Source organism: Podarcis filfolensis, assembly GCF_964270895.1.
Source record: "Podarcis filfolensis genome assembly, chromosome: Z".
Classification (NCBI taxonomy): domain Eukaryota; kingdom Metazoa; phylum Chordata; class Lepidosauria; order Squamata; family Lacertidae; genus Podarcis; species Podarcis filfolensis.
The window spans coordinates 40,124,203-40,142,077 of record NC_139617.1 but is presented as its reverse complement, the minus strand read 5'-3'; the positions used below and the strand labels follow the sequence as shown (position 1 = coordinate 40,142,077).

The 17,875-nt window shown below is 45.6% G+C and overlaps 1 protein-coding gene across 2 annotated transcripts in view; it reads right to left on the bottom strand.

Annotated features, from left to right (window-relative positions):
* The window catches only part of LOC310754782 (stomatin-like), a 49,567-nt gene extending 36,013 nt beyond the window's left edge, over positions 1-13,554 (bottom strand). Inside the window, exons 1-4 of one of the 2 annotated variants that reach the window (XM_083597075.1) lie at positions 13,380-13,554; positions 4,284-4,387; positions 3,288-3,360; positions 2,357-2,439 (exon numbers count right to left, since the gene is read on the bottom strand). In XM_083597075.1, coding sequence (XP_083453201.1) covers positions 2,357-2,439; positions 3,288-3,360; positions 4,284-4,387; positions 13,380-13,434 — 315 coding nt within the window. In that variant the 5' untranslated portion in view covers positions 13,435-13,554. The remainder of the gene's footprint in view (positions 1-2,356; positions 2,440-3,287; positions 3,361-4,283; positions 4,388-13,379) is intronic. The other variant, XM_083597074.1, reaches the window with a different exon arrangement.
* Positions 13,555-17,875: the final 4,321 nt, after the last annotated feature.

Below are 17,875 nucleotides of genomic sequence, written 5' to 3'. Positions count from 1 at the left end.
TGAGATGGTATATGAATGAGCTGCCATCCTCTTCTGGAAAGAAACCAGAGCAACTGCAACAAATTGTAGCATGAAAACACAGATTCTATGGAAACGGGGAAATAATTAAAAGCAGCAGCAGACATGCAAAATCATCAAACAACTGGGCAAAAGTCATCAAAAGAACAGAGGCTCATGAAAACAGTGAAGAAGAAAGGAGGAGGAGGATCAAAGGAGCTTTTTAGTTTACAGAAAAGACGAGCTTCAAGAAACATGATAGAAGTTTATAAAATTAAGCATGGAATGGGTTCTCTCTGGCAGAAAACCCAGCCATCGCCCACTAGTGTCTTTAACAAACCTCACGGGACTCATGGAGACACCAGAAGTAATACAGCAGTGGTGGCCAAACTCGGCCCTCCAGATGTTTTGGGACTACAACTCCCATCATCCCTAGCTAAGAGAACTGGTGGTCAAGGATGATGGGAATTGTAGTCCCAAAACATCTGGAGGGCCGAGTTTGGCCACCACTGGCATACAGTGAAGGGGCTAGGTGAGCTTCCCTAAGGAGGGCATTCCACGGGATTAGTGCCACTCCAAAGAAGACTATGCTCCAAAGAAGACATAGGCTGCCCATCCTACTTACATAGGCTGAAAAGACAGAAGCAGGATCTCAAATGCTGAGTGGAATGCATTAGGACTGATGGATAGACAGATACAAATGGGATCTGCAACCAAATGTTGCAGCATGGAGTGCTCCTGTTCCAGTAAGTCCGTCATGCCCTCCTCCACGATACTCCTTTCTATTCCGCCTACGAACTAGTTTTACACCTCCCTGCCTCCCTTCAACAGTCAGTCAGCATTCTCTGCTTGCTAAGCATGCTCAGTCCTTACCAGGCTGATCAGGGTTTTTCCCCTCTACCCACTCCCTCATCATTCCCTCCCTAAAGATGTTTTAATAACTCAGCAACTCTTAGTTCAGGGATGCAGAAACGTTTCCAGACCGAGGGCTGCATCTGCTTCCGGACAACATTCCAGGAGCCACATTCCAGTGGTGGGTGGGGCCAGAGGCAAAAGTGGGTGGAGCTAGTTTGTGCGCGCGCACACACACACACACACACCTACCTCTCTAGTCTCTATCCAGAAGACCAAGAGGCATAATCAGAGTTCAAGGATGCATTCCAACCACGCAAAATGACTCAAGGAGGGTGCAAAGCAAGACAGGTGAGGGGTGTGGCCTGAGAGAAGAGGGTGTGGCTTCAGGAGAGTCCTGAGAGTCCTGGAAGGTCGCATTGACCCCGGGCAGCCAAGGTTACCCAGCCCTGCAGCAGAACTGTACCCTGGGGTTTTCCAGCATCTTGACAACATCATTAACTTTCAATTAAGGAGGCAAGAAAAGAAACGAGTAAAAGAAACCCATCCCTACCTAATGAAATAAATACCCTGCAACCCTGTTGCTTGCAAAAACCGCAGGCACAACGGAATTGAATTACAGAAAAGCCAGGAGGAAATGAGGGGCGGGGAGGAGGCTCACTAAGGGTACATTCCTGGCAGCAAACACATTAAGCCTAATGATGATTATTAGGTTCCTAAGCAATTCATTCCGAGCCAGTTCCACAACAGTTACTACCAGAGGAAAAAGTCATTGCGGGATAAGTGGCAGGTGGCTGCCTGGAACAAAACTGAAACCCTCCATGCTGGCCTTCATTCCAAACAGTCTGCTTTGACAGAGGCCATGGCAGAGACTGCTCACTGCATGGAGGAGTTCCGGACCAAGCTAGATGACACGTTAGCTATATATCTGAGCCCTTAAGTGCAAGGTACTATCCAACTTGCAGATGGATTGCTGAGAGTCACAGCAGCAAGGGAACTGGTGGCAGAGACAATAGACCAGAAGGGCCACAAATACTCAGTGTCAGAGCACTTGCTCTGCATGCAGAAGTTCCTGACTCCAGTCCCTGGCATCTCCAGTTAGGGCTAGGAAAGACTCCCTCTCTGAATGTCTCCTGTAGGAAACCCTGGAGAGTGTTGATAATACTGAACTAGACCGACCAATGGTCTAACTCAGAAGAAGTTTCCTATATTCCTATTTAATTCATCCCTTTGAGAACTAGAATATTACTTTATATTTAAGGGGAAGTGCCGCAATCTGGCAGCAAAGCACCTGCTTTGCATGAAAAGCATCCTGTGTTTATTTCCCGATGGCACCTCCAAGTAGGACTGGGAATGTCTCTTGCCTGAAATTCGAGACCATGGAAGAGGGACAGCGGGTGTGAGAAAGCAATGGGGTGGGGTGGGGAGAGAAACTTGACTAGCCTATTTATATCCAGTATTTAGTAGGGGGAAGAGAAGAAAGAGGTCAAAGAAAGGGAATACTCACTTCCTGTGGCGGTATATCAAATGATATGGTCCTCATGTCCACTTTGATAAAGCTGTCTGTGCAGGGCAATACGAAAAACAGACCTGTTGGAAAACAAAAGTGCAGTTGTTAGACACAACAACTCTAGGGCATTAATTGCTCTGCATGTGCAAGGAAGAGGTCGGAAGGTATATTGAAGTGCATGGGACAAAGTCAATTCAGCAACACTGCACCAGGCACCAGTCTTGGTGCAAATGCATGAAGCTGCATTGGGGCTGGAGCACTGATGGTGCCCTCCCCTGGGCCAGAGACCCAGGGGAGGGTACCACCAGTGCTCCAGCCCCAATGCAGCTGACCAGCTACATGGAAATTCAGCCACATGTGGGACCATGTATGCGAAACACAGCAGAAGTTACACTGTACATCAAGAAGGTGGAGTGGCCTGATACAATTGCTCCTTCATGCCCAGTGGCGTAGCGTGGGGGGTGCAGGGGGGGCCGGCCGCACCGGGCGCAACATCTGGGGTTAGGGCAAATCCATGGTTTAGGGGGCGCAAATCCACGGGTTAGGGGGCGCAAATTACTTGCCTTGCCCCGGGTGCTGACAACCCACGCTACGCCACTGTTCATGCCACCAATATGAGGCTTCCCCTAGGCAGCAGTTAGCCTTACTAAACAGCTTCATGTTGTTAAATTGTGTGACTTCTCCTGGGGTGCTACGTCGCTTGGTGGCTGACTACAGCTGGGGTCCTCTCTGCTGCTGTACCTCTGGAGCTCCCAGCAGGTAAACAGAGGTATTGCTTGCTTGGGGAGGTAAATTCTTATCTATTATCCGCATGCTGTCTAATAAATCTTAAGACTTCTTCCCCACTTGTGTCTTGTCTTGCTTCCAAATCCCACAGAAAGAACCCCCCTTGCCTTTGGCAAGACAGACCATAACAGCAAATACTCACCTGGCCCCTTTGCTCCTCCTTTTAGGATACGTCCAAGCCGAAATATGATGGCTCGCTCATATTCCTTGACAATCTGTAATGAGGGGGGAAAGTCAGTGGGGGGGTGTGTGTTGTGGTTTTGTTCCCTTTCATTTTGCACTTTTCAGGCTATCCTTGATGCTATTTGGGCCACATTTGTAATTAGCTCATTTCAGATAAGAAGAGAAGCCTTTTTAAGGGGGCAAAATAAGGCATAAGATTCTGCAACTATGTAGAGAGACTGCAACTTTGTGCTCTTCCTATCAAGCTGAAGGAGGACCCTGATCTTTTTCATATAAAAATTGTGCTTCATGAGAAGTTTCTTGACAAAGAGGCTTGTGGCACTTTAAAGACTTAACACATTTCTTTACTGCATGAGCTTTTCAGGACTACAGACACCTTCATCAGATGCATGAAGTCTTGTAGTGAGTTGCAGGTGAATATATACACATGGTTAAGGAGTCAGGGGACCAGAAATGTAAACAGTGAAGTGAGAAGGAAATGAAAAATTCAGTAAAGTACAGATTATGATAATTACGTTATGCACACAAAAAGCCTAACTGTTGGCAACACAGGCAGCCTGGCATTAGCAAATCAATTAATACATGCTGTGGGTTGTTGGGTTTTTTAAAACACCTTTGTCCTGATTCAGTTCACTAGCGAACCTCTTGATTAATTGTAACCGGGTGGCCTCATGATGCATCTCCCTCTGAAGTTCTCTTCTGCAAGAATAGCCATTTAAGGAGTGGACTCCCCCAGAAGGTAGTGAAATCTGCCTTCATTGGAGGTTTTTAAACAAAAGTTGAATGGCCATCTGTCAGGAATTCTTTAGCTGCGATTCCTGCATTGCAGGGGCCAGACATGACCCTTTGGGTCGCTTCCAGCTCTAAGGTCAGCTACAACGTACAGTCGCTGCTCCTGTTTAGAGTGGGGAAGGAATCCTAGGTCACAGCTGCTTTCCAACCAACTATTTTTTACCTTTATGCACATCCAGATGGATAGTGGGAAAGTGATGGTAACCAAAAAGAACGAGACCATAACCAGGATCCACCCGCAGACTCCAATGCTTCCTTCAGAGCCCTCTGGAAGAAAAGGGAGGGAAAAAAGTGCACATGCATTAAATGGGCTTCTATTGCTTCTGTGTAGGGAAGAGGGAGAAATTCAGTTATGTTTGCATTTTAACCTAATTTGCACTTCTGGAACAAATACATGAGCTGAATCCCTTCAATTTTTTATTTTATTTAAAGATTTATTACCACTTTTAACAAAATGTATCAAAGTGATGAACAAATTGTCAAGCAATAAAACTTTGAATAGACACATCATAAGGTAAAAGGTAAAGGGACCCCTGACCATTAGGTCCAGTCGTGGCCGACTCTGGGGTTGTGGCGCTCATCTCGCTTTATTGGCCGAGGGAGCTGGTGTACAGCTTCCAGGTCATGTGGCCAGCATGACTAAGCCGCTTCTGGCAAACCAGAGCAGTGCACGGAAACGCCGTTTACCTTCCCGCCGGAGCGGTACCTATTTATCTACTTGCACTTTGACGTGCTTTCGAACTGCTAGGTTGGCAGGAGCTGGGACCAAGCAATGGGAGCTCACCCCGTCGCGGGGATTCAAACTGCCAACCTTATGATCGGCAAGTCCTAGGCTCTGTGGTTTAACCCACAGTGCCACCTGTGTCCCAGACACATCACAAGCAGCCAATAATCAGTAACAAAACTGATCATTGCATCTAGAACAAGAATGTATCTGACTACTGACAGGGACACATCACTGAAGGTGAATCTCTAAGAAGAAACTGTTCCATAATGCCATACTGTAGGTGCCACCACAGAGAAAGCCCTGTTCCTGCCTGATACCATATGAATCAGTTCAAGGAGCATTGTTCTCCATTGTCAGTCCTAGCCCTTGCCAAGTCAGGAGTGGTAAAGCATGAGAGGATTTGTACAAGGAACATGACCAGTGATCTCCCTTGTTGCTCAGACATAGACATGGCATCTTTATAGGATGCAGGAAGTCAAGTTTGGCTGCAGCTCACACCTGCTCTGTGACACAGCTCAACCAGAGGTAAATGCAGTCTAGCCAGAAATTCACACTTATTCAATTTTTGCAATGCAATTCTCTAACCACTGTTCATAAAAAGTGCATCAGGGCACACATTCATGAAAATGAAAACTGCTTGCAAAAAAATAAAAACAAAAAACCCCCTGCTTGCAAAAAAAAAAGGGGGAAACTGCTTGCAAAAAAAAATGTGTACCTTAGTCAAAACTGCACACACACACACACAAATGGGTTTCTTATGACACATTTGCACAAAAATCCTGGCAAATTTTCATGAGGATTTTTTCTTTTTTAAAACATGCAAATTATTGCAAAAATGTAGAGAAATGAATTTAAAGTTTGAAACTTGAGAAACCGTGAGAAGCAAAATTGATAGTTCCAGTGATCCCTGCATATGTTAATCCCTCTTCCCAAAGGAACTATGGGAATTGTAGCCCTGTAAATGAAGGAACCTTCTAGCAACTCCCAGCACCCTGAACAAACTACAGGATTACCTGGGGGGAAACACGGCTGTTTAAAGGGGTGTGATAGTGCAGATAGAGTCTATCACCATCATAATCGCCCCTCCCAGAGAATTTCGGCGACTGCCCAAAAAATGAAATGCTGCATCTAAAAAAGGAACATGAGATCATATTCAGGAATGTGACACAGAGTTCACACGGAGATTTTTCCTGGCCTTGGATTCAGTTACAGGAAAAGGGAATCAAGTATGCAGTAAGGCGTATTTGTCTCCTACTGCAACAGCAGCTCAACTAGATCAAGCATTCGATCCGGCATTGCACAGAAAAGTAATTTTCTCCCATATTTTCTCTGGGAGTTCTGTGGAGATGGGGAAGAATATTTATTTGATCTTATTCCCAAGGCTTCTGCAGACCAAATGCTTAACCAGGGGTTGTTTCCCTTTAACCATGGTTAACCTATTCCACATGAATACCTAAGCCAGGTGTAGGGAACCCTTTTTGTCCAGCCTCCCACCCCAAAAAGACACAAGCGGAGGCTCTTACTTGAAAGTAAAAGTAAGGCAAGTAAAAGTGCAAGCTCAGGGTTCTGGAGTCACGGGTTCAGGAGCAAGGGCAAGAAATTCAGAACTGCAGGTGTCCCTGCAATAAGTTCCCAGTACGTGGTCTGCCCACCAAGCGCTTGAAGACCAGGCAGGGCAGTCTTATTCTCAAGACTCTCTCACTTTGTAAGAATTATGGGACTACAAGTGCATGTGCTTTTGGGGTGGGGTTGTCTGTTCCCACAACAAGGGTGGCATCTCGTTCTAGATAACGAGACTGCACACTTTTGTCACGCCTTGGTTATCAAAGCCTCCTCAGCCTTCATTGAGTCTCTCTCCTCCACAGGAAGAGGCGGGGAGGCACAGCAGTTCCGCTCCCCTTTCAAAGAGTCTGGTCGGGGCAGATCAAACCAGACCCCCCCCACCATTCAGCCCCCATCCTCATTTCTTCCTCCTCCTCAATCCAAGCCTACCAATCCAAGCTCAATGGTGCTGCAGGGCTCAATACACCCCTGGTCTTCCAGATGTTGCTGGACTATAGCTCCCATCGGCCTAGGACCCACGTACCTACGGGACCGCCTCTCTTGGTATGCCCCGCGGAGGACCTTAAGGTCTACAAATGACAACACTTTGGAAGTCCCAGGTCGCAAGGTGGTTAGATTGGTCTCAACTAGGGCCAGGGCCTTTTCAGTACTGGCCCCAACTTGGTGGAACGCTCTGTCAAAAGAGACTAGGGCCCTATGGGACTTGACATCTTTCCGCAGGGCCTGCAAGACAGAGCTGTTCCGCCTGGCCCTTGGTTTGGACTCGGTCTGACCCTTATGTTTCCCTCCCCTTATGGTTTTGATCTATGGGCTACTTTTAAAATGAGTCTGCATTTTAAATTGCATTTTAATCCGTATTTTAAATTGTTTTGTTTTTCCCCTATTATGTTTTTACTGTAATTTTACTGGTGTTTGCCACCCTGAGCCCGGCTCTGGCCAGGAAGGGTGGGGTAGAAATAATAATAATCATCATCATCATCCTTGACACCTGGGCATGCTGGTTGGAGCTGAAGGGTCAAAGGTTCCCCAACTCTGAACCATGATTGAGTATGAGCCACAAACAATGATGCAAAAATGTAAGTTTGGTGGGTATGTAAACAATAACAGCCTTCTACTGAATCCATACATAGACACCCTATCAAACATTTCACTTCAATTTCTTCTGGCAAACTGTGTTTGGTGGGCATTATATATATGTAAAATTATATATATGTATTATATATATGTAAACATACCACACATTTATTATTATTATTATTATTATTATTATTATTATTGCTAAGTAAACCCAAATGGATAAAGGGCAAGGTTCAAATGAGATTCCAGGGGCAACTGCAGCCCACCAGGGATCACTGATCTCTTCCCATGCTACACCCGCTCTCCCACAACCCTCCCTGATCCTGCTTTTCAGTTTCCCCAAGTGCTTTTGCCAAGCTGGTGTGCATCTATGAACTACAAGAATGCCTGTTGCTTGCCTAGATTTCGATCTCTCTCCCTGATTTTTGTTTAAGATCTTTTATTAAGATTTTCCCGTAAAACAGTAAAATTACAACTACAGAATATACAACTTGAATAAGTAAAACCAGAAGAAAGAATAGATACAAAAGAAACATTTCTGATTTTCCATCTGCTGGTTATATAAAGAAAGAAAATATGATTACTCAGTCCATGACAACATCCATCTTCACCACTTCCTGTCTTTTAAGTCAAGGTGTCAAAAAACGGAATACAGAAAGTACATTCTACCAAGTGCCCCCCCCAGATTTCTTAGGACACCCCCATTCCCCCTCACAGAGCTATAATTTCCAGAATTCCCTGCAAAGAGGGAGTGGTTGTTAAACTACTCTGATAACTGTAGCTCTCTTAGGGGGAACAGAGGTCTCCTTAGAACTCTTAACAAACTACAGCTCCCAGAATTCTTTGGGGGAAGCCATGATTGTTTAAAGTGGCACAACACTGACATAATACTGTGCAGATGGACCCAATACACTTTTCAGTTTAGTTATGTTTTAAGTACTGCACAAGTGCAATGGTTAAGTGTCCACAGAATCTTTGCAAAAGAGGAAGTGGACAGGAAGAAAACCAGAACAAATTGGTTGCACCCGTTGACTTCCTAGCAACCCTCACCAGGTACTAGCTCACACTTCTCTTTTTCTTTACAAAGGATATCATAAAACAAAAGAGGAGGTGTGTTTTCACTTCTGCAGGCTGGATTGCAAAATTCCAATGCCAGGAATGAGAAAATGAACTCAGATTGCATTGAGGGAGTCTTTCCTTTCCACTGGACTTTTGCAAGAGGCAGCAACAAACTGCAAGGTGTCATTTTTGCAACATTGCGAAGCAGGAGAAATGATACCAAACTCTGCCTCCTTCTCCACTTCTCTTCTGTTTGCATTCTCTGCTCATGCTGCAGACAGCATTCTGGGAAAGCGGGCACCAGCAGCACCCATAAATCTTGGGGCTTCCCCTTCCCCCAAACACAGCCAGAAACAGATGGGTGGTATGGCTTAGGGCAGACATCCCCAACCTTTGGCCCTCCAGATGTTTTGAAATACAGTTCCTATCATCCCTGACTACTGGTCCTGTTAGTTAGGGATCATGGGAGTTGTAGGCCAAAACATCTGGAGGGCAACAGGTTGGGGGTGCCTGGCTTAGGGCATGGGTCGGCAAACTAAGGCCCACAGGCCGGATCAGGCTCAATTGCCTTCTAGATCCTGTCCGGGAATCGCCGTGTGGATCGCCAGCGTGTGGATCGCCAGTGTGCACGTTCTTTCCCTCCCCCTCCCTCCCTCCCACAGCGCCACTTTTCTCCTCAGAGATGGAGCAATCTTGTCCCACGCCGGGTGCCATCGACAGCGGGAGTCGGCTTGCCTGCCTCAGCAGGGTGGTGCTGTGAAGGGGGTGTATGATGCTGGCAGCTGCTGCGCTTTCCTCCTGTTCCTCCTCCCTCTCCCTCAGTCCACCCTTCCTTCCTTCCTTCCTTCCTTCCTTCCTTCCTTCCTTCCTTCTCCGCCCTGCTTTTCCATGCCACTTCCTCGCACGCTTTCTTTGTCGCTGCCTGCCTGCCTCCCTCCCTCCTTCATTCCTCCCATGGCGTTCAGGTGGGTTGTTGCAGTGGCCACAGACGCCATTTGTGGGTTGGCGGTCAGCTCTGTCTTCTTCTTCACGGTTCCCCTCAGGAAGCAGCAGCACCAGCAGGTGGTGGGTAAAAGCTCCCTCAACGCCCTGATTCCCCTACCTCTGCCAGCGGCTCCTCCGCCGGGGCTGCTGCTTCTGTCTTCACCAGCCAACACAGCCACCTACCCCTCCACGGCGCCTGGCTGACTTGAGAAGCCCAACTGCAATTATTGGGTCAACAACTGGGACAGGTACAGCAAAGCATCTTCAGGCCTCTTTGCAGGCAGGCGAAAATTATTCATATTCCCCCCCCCAAAAAATATAGTCTGCCCCCCCCAAGGTCTGCAGGACAGTGGACCGGCCCCCTGCTGAAAAGGTTTGCTGACCCCTGGCTTAGAGGGAGGCGAGCATTGCTTAGGGTGGCCCATGAGTAGGCAAAAGACAACATCTGTGCCTGCAGCCAAAGCCTGCAGGTGGTCACCCTGGCCTTGACCCATTCCACTTGCTGATGTTTGGGAAAGGGCCGTAGCTCATCAGCCCTAGAGCACCAGCATTATATGCAAAAGTTCCCAGGTTCTGCATCTCCTGGTAGGGTTGGGAGGGAATCCTGCCTGAAATACTGCTGCCATTCAGCACTGAGCTCAGTGGCTCAAAAATCTGATGGCTAGTGGTCCTATGCCTGTAAGCATCAAGATTCTAGGAGGTATAGCCTTTTATACAGTGGTACCTCTGGATACAAACGTGATCCATTCTGGAGCCCCCTTCGCATCATGAGCAGAACGCAACCCATGTCTGCGCGTGTGTGGGTCGCGATTTGCCGCTTCTGCGCATGCGCGTGCCGTCATTTTGAGCGTCTGCGCATGCGCAAGCGGCGAAACCTGGAAGTAACACACTCCGTTACTTCCGGGTTGCCGCGGAGCGCAACTCGAATGCGCTCAACCCGAAGCGCATTCAACCCGAGGTACGACTGTACTTAGAAGACTCAACCTTAGCCCCCTAATATTGACTGAGGATTAGGCTGGGGCAAAGGAGGCGGCTTCCCCTCCCCCTCCACCTGTTGGGACACCCAAAGAGGAGTACCAATGAGACTTGAATCCCAAGATGCTGCCTTTGAGCAAACCGTCCAAAGCAACCTGGTAGGATTGTTCTTGGATGTTCTCTAGAGCATTGCCATTGCTCTTGAGACTTTCATATAAGATTGTTAATGTGATGGGTATAAACTCATTTTTAATAGATTCACCTTCTAGAACAGGGGTCAGCAATTTTTTTCAGCCCGGGGCTGGTCCACTGTGCCTCAGACCTTATGGGGGGCTGGACTATATATTTTTTGGAGGGGGGAAATGAATGAATTCCTATGCCCCACAAATAACCCAGAGATGCATTTTAAATAAAAGCACACATTCTACTCATGTAAAAACACACCGATTCCCGGACCGTCCATGGGCCGGATTTAGTTGATTGGGCTGGATCCAGCCCCCAGGCCTTGGTTTGCCTTCCCATGTCCTAGAAGCTTGATGCTTAGTGAGAACATGTATCTACCTGTAAGAATGCTTTTGTTTTCTTTGTATCTGGTAAATCTTGTACCCAAAGTTTTCCCAACCCCATGTGACCTGTTCATACTAGAAGAACTGGAGACTGCAACTTAACTCTCAATAACTGGACATCCTGATTATAACTGGTAATATTTGGAGCCAAGTACTTGAAATGGGACAGTCTTTTATTTTTTACATGTGTGCAAAATATACATAGATGTGTGGTTCTCGAACCACATAACTGCAGGCAGAGAACAACATGAAATCTTGCTACTTCACAATTGTTCCTAGCACATGATCTGCATTTACAAGAAATGCTTAGTGTCTCTCTTCAAGTTTTTCTTCTTAAGATTGTCAAAAGCTATGGTTGTGACCAGGAACTTGGATCAAAAGCCATTGATCTTGCAAAGGGCTGGATACTGCTGAAAGGCTATCAGGCTCCAGATCCTTTATGCTGCATATGAACTTACTATTAAAAGAATATTTAAGGTTCACATAAATTTAAAGGAATTACCTCTAAGTGAATCTCCTTCTTGGCTCAGATGATAAACCATGGTATTACACAAATAATTAATGTGAGCATCAATACAGTGGGAGTAACTGGTTTGTGACAGCTGTAATAACTACAGTGGTCTCCAGTATTGAAAACATCTGAGTAGCTAACAGTTTCACTTTACCATAAGTGATATTTACTATTCACAGTTTGCAAAAATCCCCTCAGCTTAGATTTTGAATTAGCTGACAAGCTCATGTATTGACAGGTTTTGTAGAGTTGGAAAAGGTTCAGAAAAGGGCAATGAAATTATCAAGGGGCTGGAGCAACTTCTTCTATGAGGAAAGATTGCAGCATTTGGGACTTTTTAGTTTAGAGAAAAAGCGTGTAAGAAGTGACACAATATAAGTTTATAAAATTATGTGAGATGTGGAGAAAAATGTCTGTCGTAACTCTATAACTTGTGGACACCCAATGAGAAGCACAATGCTGAAAGATTCAGGACATATAAAAGAAAGCTATTATTCAGGCAGTACATAGTTAAACTATGGAACTCATTCCCACATGAGGCGGTGATGACCATCTACTTGGGTGGCTTTAAAAGAGGACTGAATGAATTCATTGAGATAAACTCTATCAACAGCTGTTATAGCACCATTGTCAGAGGAAGACTCTCCAAACTGAAATTTAATTGTACCCAAGGCACATTATCAATCCATCTTTCACCTTGTTTATTAAAATAAAGCTCCTGGAAAAAATAGTTAATAACTGTTTTGCTTTTTAACCCATCGGGTAGCCAGTCACCAAGATAGAAGGTAACAGCAACATTCTAGTAGGGTAAACAAACGAATCCCTGGATGTATGTAAAGGTTGGCATTGGTTCTAGAATTTCTCCAGGGGATTAATTTCATCTTAAGTATACATAGCTTTGAGCTTTGCTTCTGTAAAGAGTCAATACAAATTTCAGTTGTAGAAGGAGCCAAGGGAGATTTCGCAAAGCGAAGACAGATTACGGGCTGCTGAATACGTTTATCATATGAAAGTTTGACCACAATCTGAGCATTACTAAGCTGAAATCAAGATTCTAGTCCATAAGATAGTAGCCCCCTCCACACAAAATCCCTTCCAGAAACTTAAAAAATCAGGCCTCGGGGAGAGTGAAATTCCAGGCTTCCCACCCCAACAAGCCCATGAACCTCAACTCCTGCTACAGGGCTTATCCATTTTCAAGCAAGTAGCACACCCCAGGGTCATTCTGAAGATTCAAACTCCTGCAAAAGACCCTGAACCCTCCTGCAATGGGAGACCAAGGAGTACCTTCACCGCAGGCGTGCTCTCATCCACACCCACCCAAATAAACTCCCTCCAGGGGAAAGCAGATTACATTTGTACATTATCTGAGGCTCTCAGCGTTTCCTGTGTTTCACCACAGAAAGCAAGACTTCGACCGTCAGACGCCGTAGCTTAGACCGAGCCTCCCCTAAACGGAAATCGCACGCTCATGCACGCCCCTTTCGCCCCTATCTCAAAACCTCCAGATTTTTTAAAGTACTCATTTTAGGGTGCGATTATCGGAAGCTGAAACAGGCACACTCTGTGCATGCCCGAAAGCAACAGGTGTGTAGCCAACCAGGTTTTACTTAGTATAAACCCAGTTATATTAATGGACCCAAGTTCGTCGTGTTTGTTCATTTCAGTCGGTCTGACTACTCTGAGTAGAACCAGGCTGTCTGCCTTTCCTTCCCCCAGCTCTGCTCGTACCACCAGCCTCGACCAAGAAAGAAAGGATGGGGCTGCCCCAACTTTGCAAGCCTCCGCTCGTCTCACCTCCGATCTTGACGGTCTCCCTCTTGCCGCGAGCGCCTTTCTCCGCGTCCTCCATGACTCCCACCGACGCAGCCAGCTTCCCAAACGAGGCGGCTACCCGTTTCAACAGAAGGTATCTGGGGTCCGCGGCGCTCCAGTTGCCGTGTTTGATTCGAGTGGGCGGCCTCGCTTCTTCTCCGCCCCGCACATCATCAAGACCCGCCCCCTCCAATTGCACAATGCTTTACAGTTGTCTAAGGCAGGCTGCAGTTTTGTGTATGCGCTCGCCAGAGAATTCCGCAACTGGCTTTCCTTCTGAGTAGACCAGAGACAGGGGCATCGGCGGCCCTCCAGATGTTTTTGGACGCCAGCTCCCATCAGCCCCAGCCAGCATGGCCAACGATCAGGGATGATGGGAGCTGTAGTCCAGTAAAGTATATCTTTATACCTGGAAATTCACATCTTTCTCCTCACCCCTGGGGCAGACACGTCGCAGTGGCAGGGCAAAAACACTCAAAAACAAAAATATTACTGGCTAGCTAATTCATGCAGGACACTCTTTCAGTCGATCCAAACTGGTGTTGTTTGATTTTTTAAAAATTGTTTCATTTTACTGATCAGTTGACTAAATATTGAAGATCTCTCTCCACAGAGTCTTTGTGTTTAACAATAATTAAGGTTAAAGTTGTGGTAGGAGAGGTCATAGCTGTCAAGTGTCCCTTATTTGAAGGGACAGTCCCTTATTCCAGCGCCATGTCCCGCTGCTGTCCCTTATTGATGGATGTCCCTTAAATGTCCCTTAAATTTCAAAGGAAGCAGCTCCTCTCCCTCCCTGCCGGCCAGGGAGGAGGGAGGCTCCAACTGTGTTGCTTGGCTGTGTTGCTCACCCAATAAGAAGTCTAAGAATGACTGGGGGGTGGAGCTTGCATGCCTTGTGTGTGGCTAGTTAATGCAAGCTGAGGGGGTTTTTGAATGCTGGACGCCATTTTGTTGCACGTGCTGCTGCAAACTTTGCAGTGGAAAGCCAGGCCGGGGAGCCATCTTAAGTTGAGGCTGCATAGGCCTTGTGGTGCATGTGATTCAGATTCTATTCAGTTGAACCTCTGGTTACAAAGTTGGTTGGACAGTGTTCTCGAAGCTACCAGCATGAGTTCGACTAGACTGCAGGAGGACAGGAAGACTGGAGTGCCTGGAACAGGTGAGGCTGCAGGTCCCTTATTTTGGCTGCTGGTCCCTTATTTTCAAGGCTGCTAGTCCCTTATTTTCAAATCTGTAAGTTGACAGCTATGGGAGAGGTTGTGGAGAAATGTGGCACAATCTATGCATGTCTGAACAGAAATAAGACATAATGAGTTCCTTGGGACTTGTCCCATGATCAGTATGGGTTGATTTTGTTATTCACAGGCAACACTGGGTTGGACACTGTGAGAACAGGAGGCTGGACTAGATGGGCCATTAGCCTGTTCCAGCAGTTTCTTCTTACGTTTGTTTGTCTCTCTCTTTCTCAGCGGAATCAACAACGCTAGATTCATTTTACTCAAGGCTGCTGCGTTCTGCTCCAACCTACAAGCTGTTTGAGATTCCAGGGGTTCCAGGCACTTACCTAGGGTTACATTTCCTTGGAATTAGGGGCAGCAGAGACAGTGGTGTCTTTAGGATATATGCTTTATTTACACATGTATTCAACCTGAGCCTACAACGCAGGGGTTCCCAGCATTAACACCCCTGAAGGTCTTACTTCTCCCATAGCTGCAGCCTTGGACTCAAGCAGAAATCACAGACCCAACAAGTGACCGTCTTCACTAGGGACAGTCTCAGATTTACAGAAGCTGTCCTGGTTTCTGATCTGATCCCGGAATGTCCTGCTTTTCCTTAGGACGTCCGTATTTTGATTGGAGGAACGCTGGAGGGTGTGGAGTTATGCGACCCCCGAGCCAAGGAGATAAGTAACTATGCAACCTTTAGAAGACATCTGAAGGCAGCCCTGTATAGGGAAGTTTTTATGTTTTATTGTGTTTTTATACGTGTTGGAAGTCACCCAGAGTGGCTGGGGCAACCCAGTCAGATGGGTGGAGTATAAATGTGATGCTGATGGAATAGAACATTCCTATTTTCATCAGAGAAATGTTTCTCTGGGCTTCTAGCCCAGCTCTCTCTCACACTCCAGTCTGCCTTTATCTTTCTCACTGCTTTTTTTTTTTTTAAGATATTTATTGAGGTTTTACAAAAAGAAAAGTTTACATAAATAATAAAAAAGATACAAAAAAATACATGACAAAAAAAATAAAAATAAAAATACGGAATTCAAAAAGACAAATAGATACAAAGAAAAAATTAAAAACAAATCCATTTTTGTAACTTTAAATTCATTTAACTTGTTTCCTTGACTCCCTCACACCTCCCCTTGGGGTTTTATTTTCCAGTAAGTCTTTGTATCTTATCCAAACATTAAACAATGCTTTTCTGACAATATGGTTTTTAAATGCTTTGTGTGCTTTAACCTTGTCGTACCACAAATATGCATGCCACCCAAAAACATTATTAAAACCTTCTAAGTCCAAAATGTCTGTGTTCTCAAGAAGCAGCCAATCTTTCAACCAGCAGAATGCTGCTTTATCTTTCTCACTGCTAGCCAGATGAAGTAGGGCGCCCACACACGTGCCCCCTGGCACAAAGCAGATTCATTTTGTATACTAAGGAACCCTGTACTTAAGACCTTACCAATAAGTTGGCCTGGCTATTCCAACAATTGAATCCCCCATTAGATTTTAACCCTTTCTGGATCTAGGGAACCAACTCCCTCCAAACTCACAATACCGTATTTTTCCATGTATAAGACAACCCCGTGTATTAGACGACCCCTATTTTGGGGGAGGTCACCCTTCGGTTGTTGAGCTTTTAAGTTAGCCAACTTCCTTCTGAAAATTAAGCTTTTTTGGGGGGGGGAGTTGTTGAGCCCGCATGCATGCCTGTTTGCCGCAGCCCGCAATTGCACCCGCCTTACTCTGCATTCACTATCCATGTATAAGACGACCCCCAATTTTGGCCTAATTTTTTTTAGCAAAAAAACCACCGTCTTATACACAGAAAAATATGGTACTTTTACTTCTCAAGGATATAGTAGGAGACCATCTCAGGCACACAATCAATTGTAGTGTTGAGCTCTAGTATGATTATATTCTTATGGTTTTATTTTCAGCCGTGTTTTGTATTTTGTATTATGCTGTCTGTTACTAACCGCTTGTTTTCTTTTTATATATCACCTTCCTCCCCACTCCACCCCGAATCTCAAGGTGGTGTACATCATTTCCCCCTTCCTAATTTATCCTCCCAACACCCTGTGAGGTAAGTTGGGCTGAGAAAGAGGGTGATTGACCCAAGGTCTGGGATTTTCATGGCTTCCCAGGTCACAGCCCAACACACCAACCCAACACGCCACACTTGTGGACACTCAGTCTTGTTTGGAATCATTACTCTCTTCTGTTTCATGTTGTTAATTGGTTTTGTAACCAGTTAAAAGAGGTATAAAATTATTATTCATAATAAAGAACAAGCAAAGTCTCTTTAAAAACTGATAGATTTGTCATGGCATAAGCATTTGTGATCAAGCCCTATATTGGTTGTTCAAATTTTATTGGATTTTTCTTTGTTTTGAATCATGATGGTTTATGCACGTTTATTTTACTGTCCCTTTGTTTTGAACAATAATGGTTTAATGCATATTTGTTTCATTGGAGGTTTTTAAGCAGAGGTTGGATGGCCATCTATCAGGGATGCTTGGTTGAGTTTCCTGCATTGGGTGCCATTGCAATTATAAGAGAACAAGGGAGGTATTCATGGTGAGTTCCAACACCTATTTTGCTAGAAAAATAGCACTGGTTTTTTATATATGCAATTAAGTCACTTCAAGATGCCTTATAGGAAGCACATGATACATGAAAGAAACAAAAAAACAAACACCATGTTGGCTAACCTTGATCTAGCCTATTTTTTCTACTTTTTAAAAATAAACATATTCATCATTAGAAGAAGAAGAAGAAGAGTTTGGATTTGATACCCCGCTTTATCACTACCCAAAGGAGTCTCAAAGCGGCTAACATTCTCCTTTCCCACCCCCCACCCCCACAACACACATTCTGTGAGGTGGGTGGGGCTGAGAGACTTCAGAGAAGTGTGACTGGCCCAAGGTCACCCAGCAGCTGCATGTGGAGGAGCAGAGACGCGAACCCGGTTCCCCAGATTACGAGACTACCACTCTTAACCACTACACCACACTGGCACTCCATATTTCTGGTAAGCTTTCCACATCTCTGTGACATTTTAATTTGTTCCAGTGAAACTGTTACCCAATTTTGATCCTGCCATCAATGAATCAGTTAGGATATTTGAGCCACCAGATGTAAGGGGAAGGGCTACAGTATATGCCAGCAGCAGAGCAGCTGTTTTGCATGCAGAGGGCCACAGCTTCAATCCCTGGCATCTTCAGCTTGGGCTGGGAGACACTCTGTGCCTGTAAC